Consider the following 25637-nt stretch of genomic DNA (forward strand, 5'->3'; position numbering starts at 1 on the left):
CTTAGCCATTTTAAAGTATATTCACACTGTTGTGTGGCTACCCCTGGAACCTCTTCACCTTCCCCAGCTGAAAATCTGCACCCACTAAACACTAACGCCTCATTCTCTCTCCCGCCCCTGGAAACCTCCATTCTCCTTTCTGTCTCTGTGGATTTGACTATTCTAGGTGCCTCATCTGAGGGGAACTATCACTATTTGTCTTTTTGTATCTGGCCTGTTTCACTTACTATAAGCTCCTCAAGTTTTATCGATGTTGTAAAATGTGTCAGAATTTCCATCCTTTTAAGGCTGATATTCATTGTATGACTATTCCACATTTTGTTGATTTATTCATCTGTCGATGGACATTTAGGTTGCTTCCACCTCTTGGCTACTGTGATTGATGCTTCTAGGACCATGTTTGTTCAAGTCCTTGCTTTTAATTCTTTTGGGTATGTACCCAGAAGGAGAATAGGTGGATCAATTTGGTAATTCTATGTTTAATTTTTGGGGGGAACCACCGTACCATTTTCTGGAGTGGCTCAATCATTTTACATTTCCATCAGCAATGTATAAGGTTCCAATTTCTCCACATCCTTCCCAAAACTGGATATTTTCTAGTTTTGATCGTTTTGTATTTTGTAATAGCCATCCTATTGGGTAAACTGATAGCTCATTGTGGTTTTAATTTACATTTTTCTTTGCCAATTTTTTTTATTTTTTATTTTTTTTGGTTGTTGACTAGTTACCTTTTTTTTTTCTTTTTTTGAGACAGGGTCTCACTGTTGGAGGTGGGAAAGAGAAAGTCTGGGGGTTGCCCAGGCTGGAGTGCAGTGATGTGATCTCAGATCACTGCAACCTCCACCTCCCAGGCTCAAGCAATCCTCCCACCTCAGCCTCCCAAGTAGCTGGGACTACAGGTGTGCACCACCATGACTGGATAAATTTTTTTTTTTTGTATTTTTTGTAGAGACAGGGTTTCACCATGTTGCCCAGGCTGGTCTCAAACTTCTGAGCTCAGGGCAATCTGCCTGCCTCAGCCTCCCCAAGTGCTGGGACAACTCTTTAGCAGTCATGAAGAAGCCAGTTATCATAACAAGCAGAGTTGTTTCTGGCCTCTGTGGATACTGTCAACGAGGGGACAATTTTAGCTACCGTTGAATAAGGAGACACCTCTGTATTGTAACAAATTTTAAAAATATCATTTATGCTAATTCTCATAATCTTTGGCCTGAATAAAAATTAGAGACCTACAGGCACAACTACAGAGAAGCACAAATTAAAGCCTGTATATTGTATTCATTCTAAAGTTTCTCTTTTCTGAGATGTTTTTCGGAAACAGTATTCTTCCAAGATGGATACATGGAAAGAGAATTAGATATGCAGTTTTTAAACATGATGAGTGATTGGTACTGTGGAGTATCATTTGCTCCGTAAAATTATTCCCTCTTTTTTGGGGATCCATGTTCTAAGACATGACTCTCATTTGAGAAGTGTCCTCTCCCAGGCTCACCAACTTGGCTTCCACGGCATCCCCTTTCCCCGAATCTTAGAAAGGGCTATTTAAAGCCAGAGCTTCTGTACCCAGAAGATTTGAAGGTTAAAGCAGAGGAACCAGAAAGTGTTTCCTTGTTGCTATTCTTTACACACACTATAAAAAGCTTTCATCAGAAAGGGGAAGGGAGAAAAAGGATCCCATGCAAATAATCTCTGGAAAAAAAATTAAACTTGTTCTAAAAATGAGAAAGAAACTTATACTTTATAAATGAGCAATGTTCTAGGCAAAGAGTGGGGTTATGCCTACTCTGCTCTCTGATTCCTGCTTAGCTCCAGGTAACAAGTTAAATAGCTACAGCTTGCATTTACAGGATATTGGAGTCTCGGAGGCTCAAGTACAGCATCTCCTTAGACTTTACAACCTCCCAGGAGACCATGGGTACATTTTACAGATGAGGCAACTAAGGCACCTGGAGAGAAAAAGTCAGATGACTTTACAAACCCAAAGTGGAGCCAGGATGGTAATTTGGTCTTAGGACTTGCTGAGTGCTGCCTCCTGGCCAGAGCTGCCTCAGGCTGCAGAGAACAGACGTTTCCCCAGCAAGGACCCCAGCCCAGGAAAAGGTCTTCTCCGGCTGATGACTGATGGGGATTCTCCAGGCTTTCTCTGTTCCCTGCCACTATTTATTTCTGGAAAGGTGGTTCATCAACAACATCTGCTGACAGTATCCGCTTGTTTTCGCCATCTTCCCAGAATGGAAGAAATTACTTGATGTGATCTTGTGAACAGATCAACTAAGGAAGCAGGCTGCATGAAACACAAGTCTTCAAAAGCAGTGTTCCTTGAGTTAAAGTTTTGTTCAAGAAGGAGGAAAAATGGGAGTAGATGATGGAAACTTCCTTTCCTAGGGTTTTGTTCCCTCGGATAAAAAACACACAAATGTTTCTCACAAAGAAACCTGCAGTGGCTAATGGCCCACGTTGAAAGCTTTCTTTGTAACTGCGATGTGCCGAGTATTTGATTAAATTTCTGCCGTAGATAACCCTGCAGGTACATCCTTCTCGGGTCTTCTGTATTACGAGTCCTTTGAGGCCAAGACCAAGTGTTCTCTCTTTGTCATATTTCCCATGACATCCAGGAGAGAGTTGCACAGGGTTCTCGGCTAACAGGCAAACGGAGAGAAAGCTGGCATTGGACATGTAAAGAGTTAAATGGAGTAGCTAGCATTCATCACAAATGATGGGCGCCCACCTGCCTTGTGGGAGGGAACTCGGGGTGCTTTTCATATCTGGGATTCTAGGAGCTTGTGAATTCGGGCTCATTTTGATCATCTAAAGGGAGCATGATGATGCCACTTTCAGAAGGAAGTGGCTTTAGGTACAGACTGCCCAGGCAGGCTTGCTGTCTATCCAACACACTGAATGTTTGTGTCCCCTCAAAATCCATGTTAAAATCCTTACCACGAATGTGAGGAAATTAGGAGGTGGGGCCTGTGGGGGGTGACTAGGTCATGAGGGTGCAGCCCTTAAGAAGGGGATTAGGGCCCTTATAAAAGAGGCCTGAGAGTTCTCCAGCTCTCTTGCTGCCACATGAGGATACACAGGGAGGTCAGCTGTCTGCAACCTGGGAGAGAGCCCTGACCAGGATTCCAGCCTCCCACCATGCTGGTGCCTTGATCTTGGCTCTCCAACATCCAGAACTGTGAGAAGTGAGTGGCTGTCCCCAGTCCATGCTGCTTTGCTATGGCAGCCTGGATGGACTGAGGCACCTGCTGCCCAGCACCCACTCTCCGCAGGTGAGGGCAGCCCCTCAGTGTACAGACCCCGTGCAGCTGCATCATCCCTGCCAGGACGCGGGCACCTCTGTGGTGCCAGGGGTACTCAGAGAGCCTCAGGGAGGCTGCACAGCCACCCTGGGCCTGTTACCACTGTCCAGGAAGGGGCCTGGGCCAGGAGGACGAGGGAGAAAAGGAGAAACCAGGCTGCTAATTCCTGAGTCTGTAGTTGGCTATGAAGCAGAGGGGAGCAAAACTCAACCAAACACTTCTGCGCCCGGGAGTTCAGCAGGGGCAGCTGGTAGGTCCTTAAGAGCAACATTAGCCTTCTGGAAATGGACTTCCAAGGCAGCTTAGAATCTGAGAAGTGAGCTCACAGAGGCCTTTTTTTGTTTTAGTTAACATTAGAATAATAAAAAAGACCGTTTTGCCTCACCCAGCAGCTGGAGAAAAAGGACCCTAAGAAGATGGTTCTTTAAGAGAAAAGACTTTAAGAATGGTTTCCGAAAAGAATTTTTATTTATTTTTACTTGTTTCTTTCTTCCACTCCTATGCATTTTGATTCATTTAAATAATTAAAGTAGACTTATTAAATCTGCTGTAAATCCACTGGGCACTCCTGGCTGGCCCATCCTCTTCCTTTCTCCCCTGGGGCTCAGCAAACACTCCCTGGAGTAGGGACCTCATGCGTACTTTTTAAATGGCCAATTTCCTGCTTTTGCAGGCTTTCCTCATGTCCTCTGAGCTTTCTTGCCTTTTAAGGGATAAAATGTTTACCACTTGCATTGTCCCTGACAACAAATATTTCCTGGTCCCCTAACTCCTTAAATAAAGCAACCTTGCATGCCTGTTTATCTGCTGAAATACTCTGGAGTCAAGAAATATAATGAGCTGTTTCTGCAATAAAAGTGTATATCAGCAGCCTTGTAGCCCAGTGATTGTGACACTGCACACCTCGGCCCAGATAAAACGTCCACAAAAGCAACCCCTTCAGGGTCAAGACCCCCTCAACCTATCCCAATTGCCAGCTCTGTTTTTTCATAGAATTGTGCAACATTTGCTGCCTTATAGGAAACACCTGGCTCCAGGGAGCAGTCACAGTTTTCTTCTAGGGTTCTCCTTCCTGTAAGACTAGTTCTTGAAACTGTCTTAGGTCATGACTTCTTGAACTTCTGGTCGTCCACCACCTCCTCCATCTCCCATCACCTCTGCAAATCCACACTAGCAGAAAGAAAAGTGGCATGGAATTCTTCCACAAGCACCTGGCTCCTTCTATACCCCAGAGACGCGGTCGCCCACCCACCCAGGAGCCACACCAAGCACGTGCTCAGGAGACGTCCCTCCATGCTGGCTCCTGCAGCTAGGCTGAAAAGTCCAGGCTCCAAGGCCACCTGACTCAACATCCCCATGGTGTCACTGATATCAGGAAGCTGCACAGGTCACACATCCTCTAAAAAGCCTCTGAGAGGCAAGCTACCTCAAAAACATATGCTGGCTCATAGCCTAGCGGCTCCTAAAGAATTTGAGAGAGAAAGCACAGCATGCTCTTTTTCTGCAGTTCTCAGGTACTCCCAAAGCCCGGTGCTTTTCTCCCTCCTGTGTGTAGCTCCCCTGCTGTACATGTGCTGGGACCGAGTATTTCAGATGCACAGCCTGGGGAAGGCTCTGTCTGGTTTTCAGACAGCCCCTTTGATTTACGATCCTGTGGTTAAATCAGTGCAGGATTTTGGAGAAAGACCAATTCCATTTGCTTACGAGTCTGATCCTGAGGCTCTGGCATCTCTAACGACCTTGGCAATCATTTGCTTTTAATTACCATTTGATTCCATCCCTGAAAGAATGAGCCTGGCTCCTACCCCTCCAACTGCATAGTTCTGAAGAATCTCGGCAGAGGATTATGGCTGCTCTGACGCTAAACTTGATTCAGGCAAAGCATCTTCTTTCAGGGTTACTTTAGGCTGTCTTGACTTTTTTATAATGAAGAGTAGCCAATTCCATCCTGAATGAACCCTCCCAGCACACCTGAATCTCTTCAAACATCACTTATTTGCCAAAGGACTCTGGACCTCACAGCAAAGCTGTATAAAGCTTAGAAAAACAAGTTGACTTAAAGTTTCTATTTTTACACGGTGTCCTGTTTCTAGAGGGGCTGAGGCTCGTGGTTTGAAACTCAATTTAGCATTTAAACTAATTTTCAGCTTGGTCTCTATGGACCAGCAATTAGGGAAGGAGAAGAGTTCAAAGGAGGAGGTCCCAGCCTCTCCTGGGCAGGCGTGTACGGTCTTTGAAGACATTCTCCCAGCCTTTCTTCCTGTCTCCACTGGCGGCCACAGACAGCTCGGACAACCTGCTGTGGCTGGGCCGGCGTGGGCACACAGTGCCCAGTCTTTCTGGTGCCCGGGTCTGGAAAGACACCAATGGCTGAGTCCATTTTGTTCCTTCTCAGAGCTGTCCTGGGGAAGGATCTGAAAACTTCCTGAAGACTCCGCTGCACACTGCAGGCCAAGAGGTACAAGGCGAGAGACAAGAGAAGAATGGACCCTTTCAGCTCCCAGAGCCACTCGGCCTTCCACTGACCCCCCTCCCAGCCATCTTGCGAGGCAGCTGGGCTGGCTCAGGAAGCCTGGGTCCTCCTCCCAGCTGGGCTGCCACCTGCATCTGTGGCCACAGCATTCCTCTGGGTCTGGGAGTGTTTGCTTGCTTTTTTTTTTTTTTAATCTAAATTTTCTGTGATGACTGTGCTTAGGTAATAGAAGATCACAGCACAAAATGCAACAGGTACCAAAAGTGAAGTCTCTGTCCGACCATCCCAGATAGACAGCTCTGTCACTTCCTCTGAGGCAGTCATTAATTTCCTCCATAAATATCTGATTCCTTTGCAAAGAGTCCCTCTTCTTCTCCTTTCATTATTAGTTTTATGTACGTGGTATCATATTATTCACGCTATTTTATAACTTCCTTTTTTCCTATTTAACAATATGTCTCGTGTAGTATCTAAGGTCCTAAAGCTCTTTCCACCTTAATTTTCTGTCATCGAGGAATCAGGCCTGGGATTTAAAGAGTCTACTTCTTAAGAATCTGGGTAAATGTTCCTACAACTGCCTTAGCAGAGCAGGGAGGAGAAAATGGGAGGAAGTGTTTTATGGCTAGGCATCATGAAACACTTTGATGTTCCCTGGTCAGTCGACATTGTCATTTTCATTCCTCTCTGAGCCATTGGCCCAGAAGGGCGACTTGCTCTAGGTTAAGAGAGATGGAGCTTTGCATTCAGGCCCTATCCTGATGCCCACAGGATTCTGCACATTAACCCTATTGATTCTTATATTTTTGCCATTTTACAGAAAAGGAAAACGAAGTCTCCAGTAGGTCAGATAACTACCAATGCCACACGGCTGATGACAGCAGAACTGGCTTCCAGGATTGGCTACCGTTTCTGAAGTCCACATACTTGCCAATTTGTCCAAAAGGTGTTAAATTCTAAAAAGGTCAGCTTTACAATTGCTGTCTTTAATTGCCATGCCAATATTTAATAATTTTTACTTGCGGGGCATCTTCCCTCCAGGAGCCACAGACAGGTCTGCAGAGGGACATTGACGGGAATGAAGTGTCCCCTCCTGGAGTACCCCTGGGCGCCAGCCTTAACAATGCTGACTGGGCTTTCAGACTCCATCTGCGGAGCCACACCCAGGAGTGCAACGGGGTAGAGAGGCAGGTAAGAAAATAAACGTGGTGATGGTTAATTTTTCCCCCAGTACTAAAAAGAGCAGAAGAGATCAGAGCCCGTGCAGGCGCATGAAGGTGAGGAAAAGGAACCAGAACCTGAGTGGGTGCAAAGGACTAGTCCAAGGTCGGGTTCGGAGCCCACAGCCCGGCCCACGCGGGCCCAGCAAGTTCCCCAGCCGCACCTGCCTCCTCACTCAGACCTCGCACTCAAGGCTCCCCGTGCTTTTTGGTGTTTTGAGGCTCTTTGGTGTCTCTGCTAGAAAGTGGGCAGGCTTTTCCTATTCAGCAGACCTTCACAAAGGCCCCGAGGGAACAGTGGGTTGCGGGGATGCTCCTGGCTAACCCCAGGTTTCTGGATTATCTGTGGGCCGTTTTTATTCATGACATTCACACCTTCCTCCTGTTACCTGAGATCATTTGAAAGATGGCAGCTGGGCGGACGGTGGCTCACGCCTGTAATCCCAGCACTTTGGGAGGCCAAGGCGGGCGGATCACTTGAGGTCGGGAGTTGGAGACCATCCTGGCCAACATGGTGAAACCCCATCTCCACTAAAAATACAAAAATTAGCCGGGCATGGTGGTGGGCGCCTGTAGTTCCAGCTACTTGGAGGCTGAGGCAGGAGAATCGCTTGAACCCAGGAGGCGGAGCTTGCAGTGAGCCAAGATGGTGCCACTGCACTCCAGCCTGGGCGACAAGAGCAAAACTCCGTAAAAAAAAAAAAAAAAAAATCCCAGAAAGGTGGCTAGACTATACTCAGAGCGAGCCACAGGTAGGTATGAAGCCCCTTCTCCTGCTACTACCTCAAACCAAGTGGACCTGGCCAGTATAAAACAAGAGAAATGCTATGCAGCTACGGTGTCCAGTGCCGCCTTTGGGCAGTGCTGCCAACCAGAAAGGCCCCAAAGTATAATTCGAAGCCCATTATTCTTACCCATTTTCCCAAGACACCCACTCAACCCTGACCCAGAAAGCACACCCCAGTCCAGGTATCACCCTATGAGCCGATTCTCCTTCTGATACCTGCCCTGGGGAATCAACATGTTGAAGGGCAGAGTTTTGGTCTCCTTTCCCTATGTCCCATTCTAGGAAAATCTCTGGGACCCCCTGACAGCGGCAGCAATGGAGCCGGCATCAGAGGCTGCCCTCCCTCTCTGCCCTAACTCATGTTGGCCTCTTCAGTGCATTTGAAACTTACAAGGCTGAATGAAATGAGCCTGGCTCCTGATCTGTGTTGGAACAAACCCCCAAGGGCATCCTGAGCCGGCGGGAATGCTGGGCCTGGGCACATCGGCTGAGCACAGGGCTTCATCTCACACGCGGGGACACAGCCATGAAAAGATTCATCCAGAGGAAGCTGCCTCCACCAAGTGGGCTTTCTCAGCAGCTATTTCATTATTATAATAAGAGCCACTTGCATTGCACAAGCTCACAATAACATAGATTTAAAAAAGATAACACGGAGCAGTCTTTGGCAGAAGTGCCCTGTGATACCTCTATTGGTTATGAGTAGTCTTGGAGGACTAATAAGAAAAAAGATTTTTAAAAAATGAAGAAACCACCCAACAAAAGTTAAGCAGGGCTCCACAGTTACAGAGCCACCGTGCTAGAGAGTGTTCCACGAAGTCAATGGGGACGGCCGGGGTGATACTCCACAGAGACCTGCCCACCGCCCACCCGCAGCAGGCCCGGGTCTGCACGTTCACACTACGCACTGGGCAGAAGCCCACTCCCCTCCTGCCTGGGACTTCACAGGCTCTGCGGGGAGATGGTGGAGGTGATCGAGTTACACATGGACGTGTACTCTAAGCTTGTGGGAAGGAAATGCCTTGTGAATTCCAAATGTAATTACTAGAATATCATTCAAGGAAAAGACATTATAAGGTTTAATTGTTTCCTGCCCTCCTTAGTCCCCTCTTCTGATTATGGTGACTTTACATTTTCCTTAGTGAAATGAAAAGAACGTGGGGTATGGAGGAAGGACCTTTGGACTCATGGTCCAGCAGGAAAACTCAGTAGCCGCGTGGCCTGGGCAGGAGCCATAACCCCTGGGACCTCAGCAGGCTGTTCTGCCTAAGAGTGTCGGGACTCACCAGGGTGACTCTGGCGGACAGTCTCCGTGGAGTCTAACACCCCACACAAATCCCACTGTCACCTCCCCTTTCTGTCCCTCCCCACCTCCTCCAGGGCCTGGGTAGCTGCTATTGTTTAGTATCTTTTCCAGGTGTGGTTATGACATCGCCTTCACACTGTCCTCTTGGAATCACTGAAGAGGTTCCTGGGATGGGAGAGCTGAAAGGAGCCTTAGGAATTTTCTAGAACCATCATCCCATGCCACCACCCACTTCAGTAGGATAACCAAGGTTCCAAGTCACAGAGCAAGTTGGTGGCAGACCCAGGTCTCCTAACTGGCTACAGCCCCCCCAGCCCCAGCCTTCCCCATCTCCTCCCACCTTGCAGCAGCCCCACCTTGGCCTGCCCCGCCATGATGCAGAATTCCCCCTTTCAAGGGTGCCTAGAGCCCCCATGTCAAGCCTTTAAGAAGGATCACCCACTTTACTCAATAAAGAGGAGAACACAGAGCTCTGAGGTACCTTGGCATTCTGCAGAGGGGGCTGGTAACTGGATGGCCGGTAGAACATCCTCTGGGTGGCATCAGTGTGAATGTCACCAAGGAAGAGCTCCTCGACCAGGTGGTCGAGGTTGTGGTGAAGGTACTGCTTCTCCACCCGGATGAGCTGAAGTTCATGCATGGCAAAGTTCACGGCCTTGGTGCACTCACAGCCGTTCTCCTCTCGCCAGAGGTCATAGGCCACGTCCTGCACCCAGGGACCCCCGTCTGCGAGGAAGCCCGGGCATGTGCGGTTCACCTGCTGGCCAAGCTTCTCAGCCACCGCCTCTGTGTGGCAGATCACCTGGACGTTGTGCAGCTGGTAGTCGGCTTCCGTGCCCCCTCGGATGATCCAGGAGGCCTGGCGGAGGCGGATCTTGCCCCGGATGATGAGAGTATAAGTGGGATTTGTGCACCGGTTGCTGCCATAATAAAACTGGTAGGCCTTGAAGGTGTTATTGTGGTAGAATCTGTAGGACCTTGTGATGAACTCTGGGCCTGACCTTACTTCACAGCTGGGAAAGAAAAGGGGAAGAAGAGACCTTTGTAAGCCTGAAGGTATGGGAAAGAGATTCATTATAGTATTAAGAAATTACAGAAATAATAATAAAGTGCTGACGATGGGCCAGACGCTGTTGTCAGCCCTTTATAGATACCAACTCATTGACTCCTCACAACAACCTAGGAGTTAGGTATTATCATCACCCAGGTTTTACAGGTGGGGAAACTGAGGTTAGGGAACATGCCCAAGAGCACATGACCAGCAAGTATCAGAGCCAGTCCATGAATCCAGGCAGCCTGGCTCTGATGCTGTGCTCCTAATCACTCTGCCTCAGCCAGCCTTCCACTCGCTTCACGAGCAGGCCAGGAGGGCAAACACCTGCTGCCCTGTGCAGGCATTTCTTTCTGGATAAGGAGGATGAGTGCTGTGCTGGCCTATAAAAGAAGTTCCCTTACGCTAATTCAAAAACGGTCGACTTCCTGAACACTTTTATTTTATGGACCTTGTCTACAGTAGGCAGGTGCAAAATGTCTGTCATCCTGAGACAGAATCTAGTCACCTAGCATCTTCTTGTCCATTCAAAATTAATTTTCTCTCTAGTAGAAAAGTAAAGGGGGCAATTAACTAAAAGCAAAGCTGGCACAACAGAAATAAGGGTTCCTTTTGTTTATGATGGTTGCCAGTGTGGCCTTAGATGAATGCTAGGTTCCTGAGCCAGAAGCACTGAGACAGAATCTATAGAGCATAACAGCAGCGGGATGGAATTGAGGGATTTCACAAATGGCTCTGTCAGCCATTCATATATACTAGCTGAGGCTGCAACGGGGGTACAGGGAGGTACTTAAAGCCCTGGCCAAATGACCTGGCCTTAGCCTTTTGTTAGCTCCTGGTCTCAGTTACGCCATGACTTTCAGCTCATCAATTCTGGCCTTCCCACTCTGCTCTCATCTATGATGCTAACACAGATTCTGGTTTGAACTGACGAAGCGCCACTAAATCAAGCAGTCAGGCTAAAACGCCAAACACAAATGGTTTTCAAAATTGCTAACATTTTAATTTGCTCATTGATGGATTGGTGAAAGATAAGCATTATTTAGACGGGGGTACCGTTGCTATGTAACGTTTGACAACTGATGTCGAGTAACATCCTATGGACATAAAGCACTCAACAGTACCTGGGGTATCTGTAATCTTAGAAAAAGGAGAGAGCAAACACCCCAGATTTCTCCCACAAGGAAAGAGAAGTTTAGTGTAAGCATTCATGTTAGATGAGGTTTAGAAAAGAAGATCCCTTTTGTTTAATTTTTTAATCTAAGCATCAACAGTCTGTTGATTCTGCCTGCCTCGTACAGTGGATCTCAGGCCCACTCACTTCTCAGTTGCTCCTGCAGCTCCTCTTACCTAAGCCTCTGTGCTCTCTAACCAGAACGGCTGCAAAGGTCTTTTAACTGGTCACCCCCAAATCACTTTTTCTCCCGTCCATTTGCCAAACAGCAGCCAGAATGCTCTTTCAAAAAGCTGAATCATGTTTTAAGCATGGCCCCTGCTGAAAGCTCTTCAATGACTTTTCAGTTCTCTTAGGTTAGAAGATCTGGTCTGCAAGATGCCTTAGAGCTGGCCTACCCTCCCCAGCAGCCTCATCTGAGGCTGTCTGCCCTGGTTTACTGCATCCCAGCCACAGGGCTCTCAGCCAGCCGGTCCTCCAATCTAGCCAGCCTCTTGCTCACTCTGCATCTAGCCTGGCCTCTGGTTCTTTAAATACAAAGCTCTTCCCACAGTCTTTGCACAGCCAACAATGTCTCAGCTCAAGGGTCCCCTTCCTTGGTAGGCTTTCTGAACTCCGCCCTGATTTTAAAATGGGGCCCCCTGGTATTCTCTTTTAGCACCTGTTGCTGCCCCCACCCCTCCACTTTCATAGTACTTCTTGTGTATTTACTTATAAAACCCTTGAAGACAGGGACCAGGTCTGTTTTGTTCACTGCTATATAAACAAAACTTAAAATAGTGTTTGGCATATGGTAGGCACTCAATAAATATTTGTTGAATAAAATGATAAATATTTTAAAAGTATGTAACATGAAGGTTGTTTATACAAATTGTTTATCGTGGTTATTTGGAGAGACCTCATTTTTATGAAATAAAATTCTGGGTCTTCATCATCTTATACAATTTCTTTTTTTCTCTTCTCCATATTCATCTGATCCCTCCCCAAGGAACTTGGAGGCTGCTATCCATATCCCAGGAACAGCGTACAGGGAGAAGTGATCAGATCCCAGAGTTAGTCTTGTTAATTCTCAGCAATTTAATGGGTAGAAAAAAAAAATCGCAGATCTGCCTCTAGGCTATTTTTAAAAGCTCTAATGGAAGATAAGCCAGAGCTCAAACTGGGATAAATCTCAGCTTCATAGCATGGAAAAGAATCCAAGAACTGCACCCTGGCTAGTAGAGGTAGCTTTTAACTTACTCTTAGAACCCTGAAGCCATATATTAAATTACCAGAATATGGCTAGAATATTTAGACCATCCGGAGCTTGCAAGTCATGTTTCAGGCTTGGTGAAACACAGCCTCTTAATTTCACTTGCTAATGGTTTCTTTTTATACACAAGTGGTCCCATAGAGTTCAGTAAACAAGGATCTATTCACTCACACTGTGTGGTTAACAGGAGTACAATATAATCTCTGCTTTAGCATAAGATTTCTACAGTACTTAGCTCTTTTTCTTAACCAACCATAATTTCAAAGAGTGGTTTGGTTCTTCATTAGAACTTGGGCAACACCTAAATCATTGTAAATGATATAAAGTCTCTGCATCTGAGAACCCATAAGAAGGGTCTTCCATAGTGGTGTGCTCTCTGGCCTCTCCCAGACCCCACCTGTCCTCTTACCCTGTGGAGACCCAGTGGCCCTCGATTGTAGGTGGCATCTGCACTGTGATCCTTGCACCATTGTGGAGATGTTTGAGCATGTGATGGCACTGTGACTCCTTAAAAGCCCTCCAGGCACTTTTCTCTAAGGACCTAGGATGAGACCTGCTGTCTGGATGAAGGAGGGCAGAACCCTCTCCCAGCCCTGAAAAATAAAAGTGGAAAGTTAGCCAAAAGAAGAAGTAGCAGCAGACATGAATCAGGCCAAACAACCACCTCTGCAGCAGACAGTGGCTGAAGGTGGGAAATGATTGTTTATTCTACAAGGTGTCATCACAGTGCGCGCTCTCGTGTACGATGCACATTCCAAAGTGCATCGTACTTTGTACGTTGTAGATCAATTCCCTGGTGAGAAAACTGAGGTCCTTGGAGATCACCAACATAACTTGCTTGAGGTCACTTAGCTAGTTCCTGGCAAAGCCAGAGATCAAATCCATGCATCTATGAAGCAACAATGAAGGTTGTGCTTCTGAGGAGTGTTTGTGCAGGGCGGCCAAGGGAATGTGACTGGCACTGTAGCAGAGAGAAATGAACATGTTCTGGAGTCACCAAAGTGGAGGAGGTGGGGAGAGGTGAAAGAGGTATCATCAATAAGGGTGAATTTACACAATGACAGATTTAGGTGAGGAAAGGAAAGAACAAGGAGACCAGCCTCAATGAAACTGCAGCCTGGGCAGTGATGGAAGGAGAAGGCCTAGGAGACTAGGAAGATTCCCAGCTGGGATGTGCTTGCTGGCTTGGCTCCATCTGCTTACACCAAGCCATGCATCTTCTGGTTCTCTGTCTTCAAGTGGACGCCCTCTACAGGGCTGCTCACCACGTGGTGTGAGCCTTGCACCCTCCTACAATAGGGACGTAGTGTGACACTTCCCCCCCAATTATCTTCCAAGTCCAGCCCCTCACCCTCACAAGGCCAGAAACAACCTAAACATACAATACAGGGCTTTAAATTAAGAATAATGGCAAGAAGATTACATATGTTTATTTCCCAGGGGTAAAGACATACTAGCAGTAAACTTATCTTCAGAACGAGTCATGCAGGTTGGCCACAATCTACCCGTGCAAAACTACCACCAGCCTAATGTTCAGAATAAAGCAATTAAAACTGGTGGAATTATTATCTGAAAGCCACGGTCTCCTCTGATATTCACTCCTGAAGTGATTAACAAATCAACAGGCATTTATGGCGGACCTACTACGTATTTAGCCCTGTGTTAGCAGAAAAGACACTAGTTAGACAACTGTACAAACTTTTTTTAAATATACGAAATAAATAAAATGTACCTGTTTGAATGCTACTGGTGAGGAAGCAATTATATTTTTTAATCAACACATAAATAGCTTCATAGAGAGGCACGGTTTCTGAGAGATGATTTGAAAATGAGAAGTTAGATTCAGAATATAGTCACTTACAGCAACATGGTGAAAATCTACCTGGATAAACTGAGACCTGCAGGATGGTAACTTCAGATATCTGTTAAATATTCAGATATTTACCATCATGTGGACAAAACATTCAAAAGACTGAACTAGTTTTTGATGGAAAGTCTTGGTGTTGAGAAGACAGAATTTTCCGTATCTGAACTCCCAGATTTTCCCTCTAAGTAGAATTCTGGCTTTGAGATGGAAAGACAGCTTCTGATCGTTCTTACAGATTTTACATGCAATGAATGTCAGTGAGACAAATATACCTAAGGGTATTACTCAACTAAATGAAAATTGTGAAAAGAGATTCTAGACAAAAGAGGACAGTGCCATGTTCAAATTAAAGGCAACCTCACTCAGCCCTGTTTAGCCAAGTCCCCTGATTCTTGCCTGAGCTAGAATGGGGCAAACTCTAAACATGAGAACTCTGCCTAGTGTTGTTATTATTCATGGTCATGGTTATTAAGCCAGGGCTTCCTTTCCTGAGGCCTCGAGTTCCATCGAGGCAAGGCATCTCCACTAGAGTGGTACTCCTGGGCATTCCCTCCCCATCCCTCATTCTGCCCTCCCCTGGTGAAGCCACATGAGTTATGGAACTGGAAGCAAGCATGCTTGATTCAGTCATTTTTCTCTTTTCAAAACCAGCCTATTTACAAAGCACATGCATTTTGATCAGCTCCCCCAGGGGGTGAGGACCATGCCCCTTTAGTTGTTCAGCTGTGGCACTGGGCCAGATGGGAAGTCTGAAACATTCGGGGGGAACTATGAGCACTCCTATCATGGGCACCCATCTACACTGTGTCTTTTGATTAAGTATTTATCACTACACTAACGTTTTAATCCCCAAGTGCCTCACCCTCGTGTTGAACGCTCCCTTAGTTCCGAACCAGAGTAGGGGAGAGGGGCCTGCTTACTGGACCTCTCCCAGCCTCAACAGTTGTAGTTATCTTGGTAACTGTCAACATTTCCTCAGTGTCCCTGCTAGGCAGTCAAGGAATGAAACCAGTATAACTTGCTGTCTGGTGGGTCAACAGTATGATCGATTTTGATGTGGCTAACTTAAAATAGATTTTAGCTATAGTTACAAGGTATTGGGAGTTGGGGAAGATTCTGCTATAAATATGCTACTAAGCATTCAGTAAAGAAGCCATCATCTCACTATCAACCAAGCTGTCTTCTAAAACTTGATTTGTAAACCTCTACACCCTGCAAGTATTTTCCCATGAAGATAATAAAAGCCAGGAGTGTAGTGGATGTGGATTAAAATCTCTATAGCTCAGCTGCTCGAGTCTGAAACTAGATCTGCCACTTGAAGGATTGCACTGAATCCAAGACATCAAGGAGTGTTAAGATGTATCATTATTTTATTATCAGTGACAAAACGCGCACATTTACACAATGATATGATGCCTTAACAACAGTCACGAGATACCCGTGAATCACTTGCAGCAGCCTCCGATGGCACTGACATTTCTGTATCTAGTCAAAGACATCTGGCAATTTCTCTTGCATTTGGTGGCACTGCTGCACGTGTGACAGATAATCTGTTTGCTCTGCACGTATCTCAGTAACAAAACAAAAACAATGCCTTATATTTTTTGGGCATTCTCCTTTCCAAGTAGTTGATTGATGCTGTGTGAGAAAATATGGAGTTGCAGTTATTCTTCCAGCAATAAATATTTGCTTCACTAATGTCAAATTAACACTCCACTGCTCTATTAGAAGATCTGTCTGATTTTCACTGTGGTTTTTCTTTTCAGTGCTGAGAGTGTAATTTATGAGTGAGGGAGGAAAAAAACCAAGCATGCTGACTCAGATGTGTACTCTCTTGATGTTCAAAACCAGCCTATTTGCAATGAATCTCCAGATGAGTCCCAAGGATGGACATAAAGGTGATGTGGGGACAGTATGAGCATCTGTGTTCTGGTTCACACAGGCAAAGGGAATGTCACCCCTCATGGCTACTGCCTGGAGGCCAACGGAGACTGGGGTCCCCACTGATTGTGAGATGCACACCGCCTGCAGAGATCTTAAAGTACGAAAAAGATGGGTATCTTGCAGTCAATAAAACACAGTATTAGCGCAGTGACCTTAAACAAATCACTTAACTCTCCAAGCCTCTGTCTACTCATCAGTGATGAAGGGATAAAAACATCACCCACTTCTTAAGGTTGGTTTCAGTTTAGCACCCTGCCTTTCATTCCATGTCGGTTGGTATTATTTCAAATAATGATAAGGCTCTTAGACCACCCTCAAAAAGTCCCCTCTAACTAACAGAACAGTTAAAATCATGGTAAAGTCACATGGAGGATCCAGGCTCAGTCTGAGCTCTGAGGAGGACAAAGTATAAGGACATAGGGCCTCCAGGCAAAGTTAAACGATGACCCTCAATGTCGAAGAGAGTGAGGCCCAAAGTGCCAAGCTCTGCAGTTGCTGCTAAGTTCTACTCAGTTTAACAAATACCTATCAAGGAGGCTGGGCACAGTGGCTCATGCCTGTAATCCCAACACTCTGGGAGGCTGAGGTGGAAGGACGGCTTGATGCTAGGAGTTTGAGACTAGCATGGGCAAGGTAACAAGACCCCATCTCTACAAGAAAATAAAAATAGCCAGGCACAGTGGCACATGCTTGTAGTCCCAGCTACTCAGGAGGCTGAGGCGGGAGGATCACATGAGCCCAGAAGTTCAAGGCTGCAGTGAGCTATGATCGCACCACTGCACTCCAGCCTGGGTGACAGAGTGAGACCCTGTCTCTAAAATAAACAAATAAAACAATATAAACCTTTATTTGCTATACTTTAGGAGCCAGAAACATAAAGACTAACAAAGATGTTTTGTGTGTGTGTGTGTGTGTGTGTGTGTTTTTACTTTGAAGCTTTTAAGGTCTCACTGGCCTGGATGTCAAAGAACAAGGGTCAAAATGATGAAGGAGGTTCTGGGAAGGAAGTTAGGGAGTTCAAAGGCAGAGAGAGAGGGAGTGGTGGTTAGCATTTGTATGGGTCATTCATAAGACTAGAGTCACACGGGAAAGGAGGCCTACAGTTACGTTTTTAACCAGCGATGGAAGAAATACAATCTAAGAACCTCCAATATGCAAATCATTGGAAAGCAGGAAAAAAAAGATATTAAATAGCCCAGGGTTTCTAAAGATCAATATCCATTTTGCTATTGCTCACATTTGACAATGAGCACAGCTCAGGAACCCAGCGAGGCTGGCAGTGCAGCCAGGGCACCCATGTGAGCGGCCAGATGGAGAACCCCAAGGCTGGCACAGCTCCCCAAGGACACAGTGATTTCAGGCTCACACTCTAGGGTGATATTCTATTTCTAAGATGGAAAAATGGGGTTGGTATTTATTCCATTTTTATCTTTTCCCTTCAAAGTACCCAACATCTTCATTACTCTTAAGGAGCAAAATTAATTTCACTCTTAAGGAGCAAAATTAAATGGGTCAAGTGAAAGAAGTTGCAGTAAGGCAGGAGAAACTGACTCTTAGGGCTTCAGTTCACCACTGCAAGTGGTATCCAGTATTTACTTGGCTCATCTGATGTGGCAAATGTGGATGACTTTCCTGTGAGTACTACTTCTGTTAAATGGCTGGGAATTAAAAAGTCATTTGAAGCACCAATTTCAGCTGCAGCAGAGGCCAAGCATAAAAGTTAGACCGGTAAACCCCAAAGCTTCCTTCTCAAGAATCAGTCATGGTGTGCCCTCCAAGGACACTCGTCTTAGATTTCTGGTCAACTAAGGAGCTCCTGTGTTTGTTGCATCGCCTGAAGTAAGTCAATTCCAAATTCGGGACTAGAACTAGCAAATCATTCATTCATCCAATCAGTAAGGCTCTGAAGGGCCAGGCACTGTTCTGGACATAGCATCTACAAACATTTTGCCCCAGGGAGTCTCGGTTGGGCAAGAAACTGTAGGGTTGTAGAGGACTCTAGACAGAGGGGGCAGGGTCTGAATTCTTCCTTGACGGCTCATGGAGAGGCATCTCTGTCTTGAATATGGAACAGAAGTGGTCTAGGTGGAGTGTGCTTGAGCACACTCAAGCATAGGGGGGCAGGAGTGAGAGATTCGCATAGGAGGCTCTAAGAGAAGGGGACACGGGGTGACCTAGGACAAGGGGCAGAGGGAGGCAAGGCCACAGTTGAGAGCACCACACATCTGTTAACGCAGAGTGGGGACTTCACCGGAAAGGTGAAGGGGGGGGGGCACCAAAAGATTTTCTGCAATGTCATGGTATGGTAAGAATTTTATTTTGGAAAAATCACTTTTCTGGTTTTTTGGAGGGACATGGGGGACAGATTGAAAGCAGGAAGATCAATGATAAGGCTACTGCAATGGTTCAGTCTTGTATGATTTATTGACTGGATAAATGAGAAAGATAAAAGAAGGGAACAGCTCCCAACAAACTACAGTAAATCTTCTTTGTAGTGTTGGAGAGGCATTGACCATCTCTTGCATCTTGTGGGGGAAAGAATTACCAAAAAGTTATATTAAAAAAGGAAGGAAGGAGGGAAGGAAGGAAGGAAGGAAGGGAGGGTCACAGGAAGGAAGGAAGGAGGAGGGAGGGAGGGAGGAAAGGAGGGAGGGAGCAAGGGGGAAAGGAAGGAAGGAAGACAGGAAGGAAGGAAGACAGGAAGGAAAGCAGCAAGTAATTTAGCAGTACATCTGCATCTGAAAAGGAACTTTTGTAAAGTATATATACAGCCTCCTTTAATACATTTTAAATTGCATAAATCAATCATCCCAGTGTTTAGCAATGCTAAGTTCAAGGACCGCACTAATAATAACCGTTCCTGTGTGAGTACACCTATTATTTATAATAATAAATGTGCTTATTATATATAATGCTAAGTTTTTAAGCCCCTCCACTTAATTGGATTACTTGTGTAATTGGAAGTGTTGGTTAATCACAATATTTGGTTGTTGAAACTTCTGCCATTGTATGTCAAGTGCAGTTTGACCTTATGATCTTTCTTTGATGATTCAGGTTCTTAGAAGTGCCTTAAGGCACTACCGTGCCTGTAGAATGGGGCTGTGGATAGAAAGGTATTGGAATGAACACGTAACAACACTGTGTAGACTACGGAGTTTTTTCCTCTTATTTTACAGATAAAACAACAGTTAGAAACCATATACTATATGTGAGAGTACACACACAAATAATGTCAACATTTTGATTAGTTGAAGATTCTAGATGTTAATTAAGGGGACTAGGGAATGGAGTTCCCATTTACTAAGATTTTGTTGCGAGTGAATCTGCAAAAAAGAGTTATCTGAAAGGATTAAACAAATATTAAGAAAATGGCTGTGAGTTTTTGGTCTTCAAAGTGGTTTTGGGTAAGTCATCTAATATATGCCTTTCTTTTTCCTCTATAAACTAAACATAATGATCATGATGATAATGACTAATGTTTGCATTACACTCGACAATTCACTTTATGTATATATCATCTCATTTGATCAAATGCTAGTTACTATACAGGTACAGAGGCACTCTTGATTGAGAATGTGTAAAGTCAGTCCATGGTACTGTCTAAACTTGAAGCTCTCCAGGGACTGTTCCCAGTCCAGAAGAATTCTGAATAAGGTTATCCAAATGATTCCACCATAAAATGGTCTCAAACATTGGGGGTCCAATGGTCTGGGCCCTGATAAAATTATTATGGCAAAGGGAGTAGTTTCTTCCAAATGAATGTCAGAGAATAAAGTAGATTCTGGAAGGAATGGTTCATCTGTTAGAAACAAATTAAGCCCTATGTGCTTTAGGACATAATTTTATAGACAACCATATCCAGAGCACTAAATGAGATCCTGGAGCTCTGGAGGGCTCGGTGGTATGTAAGTGTGTGCACCTGCGTGTGTGCCCTAGTGATTTACTCCCAAGGAATACATTACCCCATGATAGTAATCCTAAATGACTGCACAATGATTGTAACTACAATCATAATCACCATAGGCTACCAGAGAGTGAAAATTCCCAAAGATATCACATTTTAAAAACAGAGTTACCTAAATGAAAGGAAGCACAGGGTTGACCATTGACATGGAGGTTTATGCCCTAAATAAAAGGCCTGTGTGTCAGGTTAACTGTTCACATCCCCTGAATTCACCAGATCATGCACATAGAAAGCAGTCCTTGGCATAGTTTCCAAAGGGAACACACACAGTACTTCTGCTAGAGCCATCCACAGCAGATCTCATTCCTAAACCCATGGTGCGCTAAGGAAGCACGCCAGTGTACCCGGAAACCAAACAGAGCCTTTGTAGACAGTGAGAGAAGAAAAAGGGTGGGGTGCCTGCTGGACTTTTGCAAGTCAATATTCATTCATTCAACAAATGGTTGAGTGACTATTATGTGCTCAGGTATCTCTTAGGCTTGAATCATTGCGACATATACAGGAAAAAGTGAAATAGGACAGTATACTCCATGTACAAGTCCTTGATTTTTCAATAAAGTTTTTTTTGCTTGTTTGTTTTTTGTTTTTTTTTTTTGAGACAGAGTCTTGCTCTGTCACCCAGACTGGAGGGCAGTGGCACGATCTCAGCTCACTGCAACCTCCGCCTCCTGGGTTCAAGCGATATTCCTGCCTCACCCTCCCGAGAAGCTGGAATTACAGGCATGCGCCACCACACCCAGGTGATATTTTTGCATTTATTTTTTAGTAGAGACGGGGTTTCGCCGCGTTGGCCAGGCTGGTCTCCAACTCCTGACCCCAGGTGATCTGCCCGCCTTGGCCTCCCAAAGGAGGCCCTTGGCCTGGGATTACAGGCGTGAGCCACCATGCCCGTCCTCAACAAAGTTTTAACAATCTGAATTATCTAGATGAATATATTCCATGGTTTTTCACCTGCCTATCTATATTGACTGAGAAATCAAAAGTTCTGATCTATTTTACACATAATAAAATGTAAAATTATTTGGGAAGGAAACAATAATTTTCAAGCACACTTGGGGCTAAACTAATCTTTGATCAGGTTAATCTCTATACATGTACTCTAAGGCTTAAGAGAAAAAACCTGAACTTGACAAAGACTAAGTATAATGTCAAAATATCAACCATTATGGAGAGCTTAAAATGATTCTTTTCTGATCATCTTGCAAGTTTCTGTACTTTATATAATGTACCCTGTATACTTTAATAATCAGACTGAGAAAAGTGTTCTCCAGTTAGAATTGTTGTGATACATAAAATGTGACTGATTAGATTAAATGCAAGTAATTACTTAGCCATGAAATTGCCTGCCCAATTAAATAAGCAGTCATTACTGTAAATGTGTGCTTTGAAGTGGGTGCTGGTAGATAAACTCCAGCACAGGTTTCCATTTTTTTGAAATAAAAGCATGTATGTATTGCAGACTGTACTGAATTTTACCACCATTGTGGTACTTCTGCTTATCAAGTTCTTGTTTTTATTACCATTTTTTTTGCAGTAAGCTTGCTGCTTTTGCCCATCTTAAAATCTTCATATCTAAAAGTCATCTCTCTTTATGAGAAATACAATAAGGTCAAGTTTTCAAATTCCTGGCTCCATTTGACTTTAGTTGAAAACAAGTTACTTTTCTGTGCCACTTTATAGTGCCACAGTCCTCAGGGTGGACACTGGGGCTGAACCAGAGGTTGCCAAGTTTGCATGTTGGATCTGCAGCTGACTAGCCACATCCACCCTCTTCAACACAGTTGTGGTCTGTGTGTGTGTGTATGTGTGTGTGCACGCTTGTGGGATTCCCAGCAGGGAAAATAGTGCAATCAACTGCAGTGTGCCATCCACTCAGCTCTGGGGCTCTACAATCAGTACTTCTTCCCTTCTCTCACCTAGATATTCTTCAAGAATCCTCAAGGAAGGGAGAATGCTACCTTTCGGCCAGTGGACCTGGCAAGTGGTGGCACTTGGCACATAGTAGGCCCTCATAGATGAACTTTCTGAATAAATCGTTAGCTGAACGAATGAAACCGGAAAACCCTTGCAGAACAGAATATCCTTAATAATTTTAGGGTGATACCATATCCTTTCTCCAACCTCGAGATGTACATACCTATCACATGACTTTCCACAATAATTTTATTCCCAAACTGGAGAGGACTAAGCAATGGCCTATGTACACAAAACCAACCCATTAAGAACTCATACGTCCAGGATGGTAGCGGATTTTTTCCTGGTTTTCCCTGCGATCACTTCAACTCCAGGGGAAGAGTCTACTGAAGACATGCCTTGCTGTGTATCTTTCAACCGATGTAGACAATCACTAACACATCATCTTCTATTTCTGGTCTGAAATGTTTTATGCCTCCCTTTGATTGATTATATTGTCATCAGTCTCTCCCTAAATAGTAGTATGTAATTACAGAGACATATCACCCACCTATATTTAGTTCTTTTCTCATTTAAGGGGAAAAAGAATGAACTCAGCTAGTATAAAAGAATGAAATTGGCTTGTCAATCTCTTTAACAGAGGATATTTAACATCTGTCTAAGACCCTTGCCCCTGTTGGGTACAGATGAGTCATGCTTCTTTTCAAGACTTCATTTTCTTTTTATGACTAAGAGGAGGGAAAAAAGTGCAGGAAAGAATGTTTTCTTGGTCACAAAAACTGTCCTGAGTAAAATAGTGTTTCAAAGATTTCTATTTTACCCTGTATAAACGTTTCCTCACATTATGTCGGTTAAACTCTCATTTGGTAATCTGCAAAGTTTTTAAAAGTCTTGACAGAATAAGCTTTAATGAAAGGAGACAGCTGAAAGAGCCTTCACCTCTCAGAAAAGTCAACGAATTCTACAAAAGTAAACAGGGTGTGGGAATAGAACATCTCTCCCAACATCAGCTCCAAAACTCAAAATCAAATGTTTCCATTAGCAAAGAGAATCAGGCACTCCACTGCGGCATTACAGCCACACTTATTCTGGATACCTCATGCTAATCTGTGTTTTGGAGCTGAATGGTTTCTAGAATTTGACATCTGAAACTTTTGTGGCTTTTATCTAAGCAAAGAAAACAGTGATAATGGACATATTCCAGCTGCATACCTTCATGACATTAAATAGGCTTTATTTGGATTAAGTACTGCAATTGTTTTCAGAATTTGAAGAGGAGGAAAGTAAAACTGACATGTATACTTTTATGCCATCAAATTTTGAACTTGGGTCTCGCACCACATTTGCAGTCTTAAATAAACAACAGGCTCAAGTCTTGCCAGAGCCTCATTTACTCACTGATAGGATTTAGGGGTGATTTATAAGTTGCAATGAATTGAAATAGAAGTAGCCACAAAACCGAACAAAGACTGGATGCCAAACATAATGGTTATCTACTGCATCCTCACACAGGATGCACTTCTTGCACTTCTTAACCTGACTTGGTGGTGTAACAAATAAATCTCTAAATGATGTGTGAAACTAAATTTATTAAAGTTTATCACAGGAACATCCAACACCATAGAACAAATGCTTTTATCTACTAAGTTGACCCATAAATAGACAAATGGTATCCTATGGTTAGCAAAATAAAATGCCTATTTATCAGGAAAAAAAATCACTAATTCCTTAGAAGATTTCAAGAATTGCCTTCAGATTTATAACTTCTATTTAAATATATGATCACACTCCATCTGTTACTACAGAATTCTTAAATGCCTGCAAAGCGCCTATCAGTTGAGTATCACATATTCAGCAAACCATTCCCTTGGTTAGGTTGAGTAATACCCATTTGCCGTTAAAAGTACTTCAATCAAGTAGATGTCATGGGGGACAGGGGAAAGGAAGAATATCCCATTCTTTTCTGGTGCTTTACATTATCCTTGCTAATTATGGCAAACCTTTCTTAAATCCTGAGGATTTAAAACTTGAACAATGATTTCCTCTGTTTATTTTCTGCACTAGAGTCTGATACTCTCTGCTGGATCTAAGTAGACCTTTGAGCAACATTAGTTTTAATAATTGTGCCATTGCAGATTCATTCTGAAATTGGATAACTTTTTATAGGTTTATCCATGTAACCCAACTCAACTTTGCAAACCTCCCTTTTTATCTTATCTTCATATATACATATGCACATATGTGTACACACACATGCATACACACATACCAGCACGCACACGGTCTGTCTCCACTGTGCTCCCATTTATAGCTCAGACTGCCCTTCCCAGTTATTTCCTTGCTCCCCAATCCCCCTCCCAACACCATGGGGTCTGGGGAGCCCTCCTCCCTCAGATCCCCGGAGTTATGGAAGATTCCAGACTCAAATTCTCAAACTCAGGAGATTTGGAGCTCCTGTCTTCATTGAGGATATACTTGGGCTCTTGTTACCTGTCAGCCATTACTACCCCAGCTTGGACTGCTAAATAGGAAGTATAATTACAACCCCTACCTCTCAAAAGAGGGAGAACATGTTCAGAGTTACCTTGTGTACAAGGTTGCATCTCTGAGGATCACTTTTGTAGTTTAAAAGGCAATGATTTTACCCCAAAAAATGCTGTTCATGCCAACTTTTTAAGTAATTTTTTAAATTTTAAAATCATTTGACCATACTATCTTTTTTCTTCACAGATATTACAACAATTTTTTTAAGGGGGACAATGTTTCCTGTTTCATCTCTCTCTTTTTTCTTGTGTGTGTGGCAGCTGCTGTTTGATCTGTTCATTGGCTCTGATTTGTTTCATGTTTCAGTCAAAGATTAAAACTGCTCTGTAATTCTAAGCAGATGGGCCAAGGAGTCCAACCCTATAATTATACCTTCTCTCTTTTTGCCCTCGAACTGCAAGCCTTCCATCCCGACTGTTAAAATTCTGGGATCACTGGGGCTCTGAGTACACCTTGGCAACTGGACAGGTCTGGCCCAGCCAGACAAGTTCACAAAGCCTGTGGAGCTATGCGAGCCATCCACCTGGGGCAGGACTACAAAGAAAACAGCATCCCGGTGGCTGGTGGGTTAACAATTCTTCCCTTTCCTTGATCCTCCGGAGGGAAGGTCCTCAGCCTGACTTTCAGTCCTGGCTACCATGCATTCTGAAGCCGGAGCCCGCTACAGGTTTGGGGTGGCTGTGGTGGGTGTTGAGGAAGGAGAGCCGTGAAGTCATGCTGTTGAAACGTCAGGTGTCTGACCATTAGGGACAGTTTGCTCAGGACATCCACATCAACACGACGTGATCTGCCACGGCTTGTCAGGATTATGAACCCGACGCGCCATAAAACCTGCCTTGTCC

The 25637-nt window shown here is 44.5% G+C and overlaps 1 protein-coding gene across 1 annotated transcript in view; it reads right to left on the bottom strand.

Annotated features, from left to right (window-relative positions):
- The window catches only part of APCDD1 (APC down-regulated 1), a 33892-nt gene that overhangs the window by 7059 nt on the left and 1196 nt on the right, over window positions 1–25637 (bottom strand). Inside the window, exons 2-3 of the mRNA XM_003809333.5 lie at window positions 12972–13155; window positions 9567–10098 (exon numbers count right to left, since the gene is read on the bottom strand). Of these exons, the coding sequence (XP_003809381.3) occupies window positions 9567–10098; window positions 12972–13155 (716 nt within the window). The remainder of the gene's footprint in view (window positions 1–9566; window positions 10099–12971; window positions 13156–25637) is intronic.

The sequence above is a fragment of the Pan paniscus genome, chromosome 17, assembly GCF_029289425.2.
Source record: "Pan paniscus chromosome 17, NHGRI_mPanPan1-v2.0_pri, whole genome shotgun sequence".
NCBI lineage: Eukaryota > Metazoa > Chordata > Mammalia > Primates > Hominidae > Pan > Pan paniscus.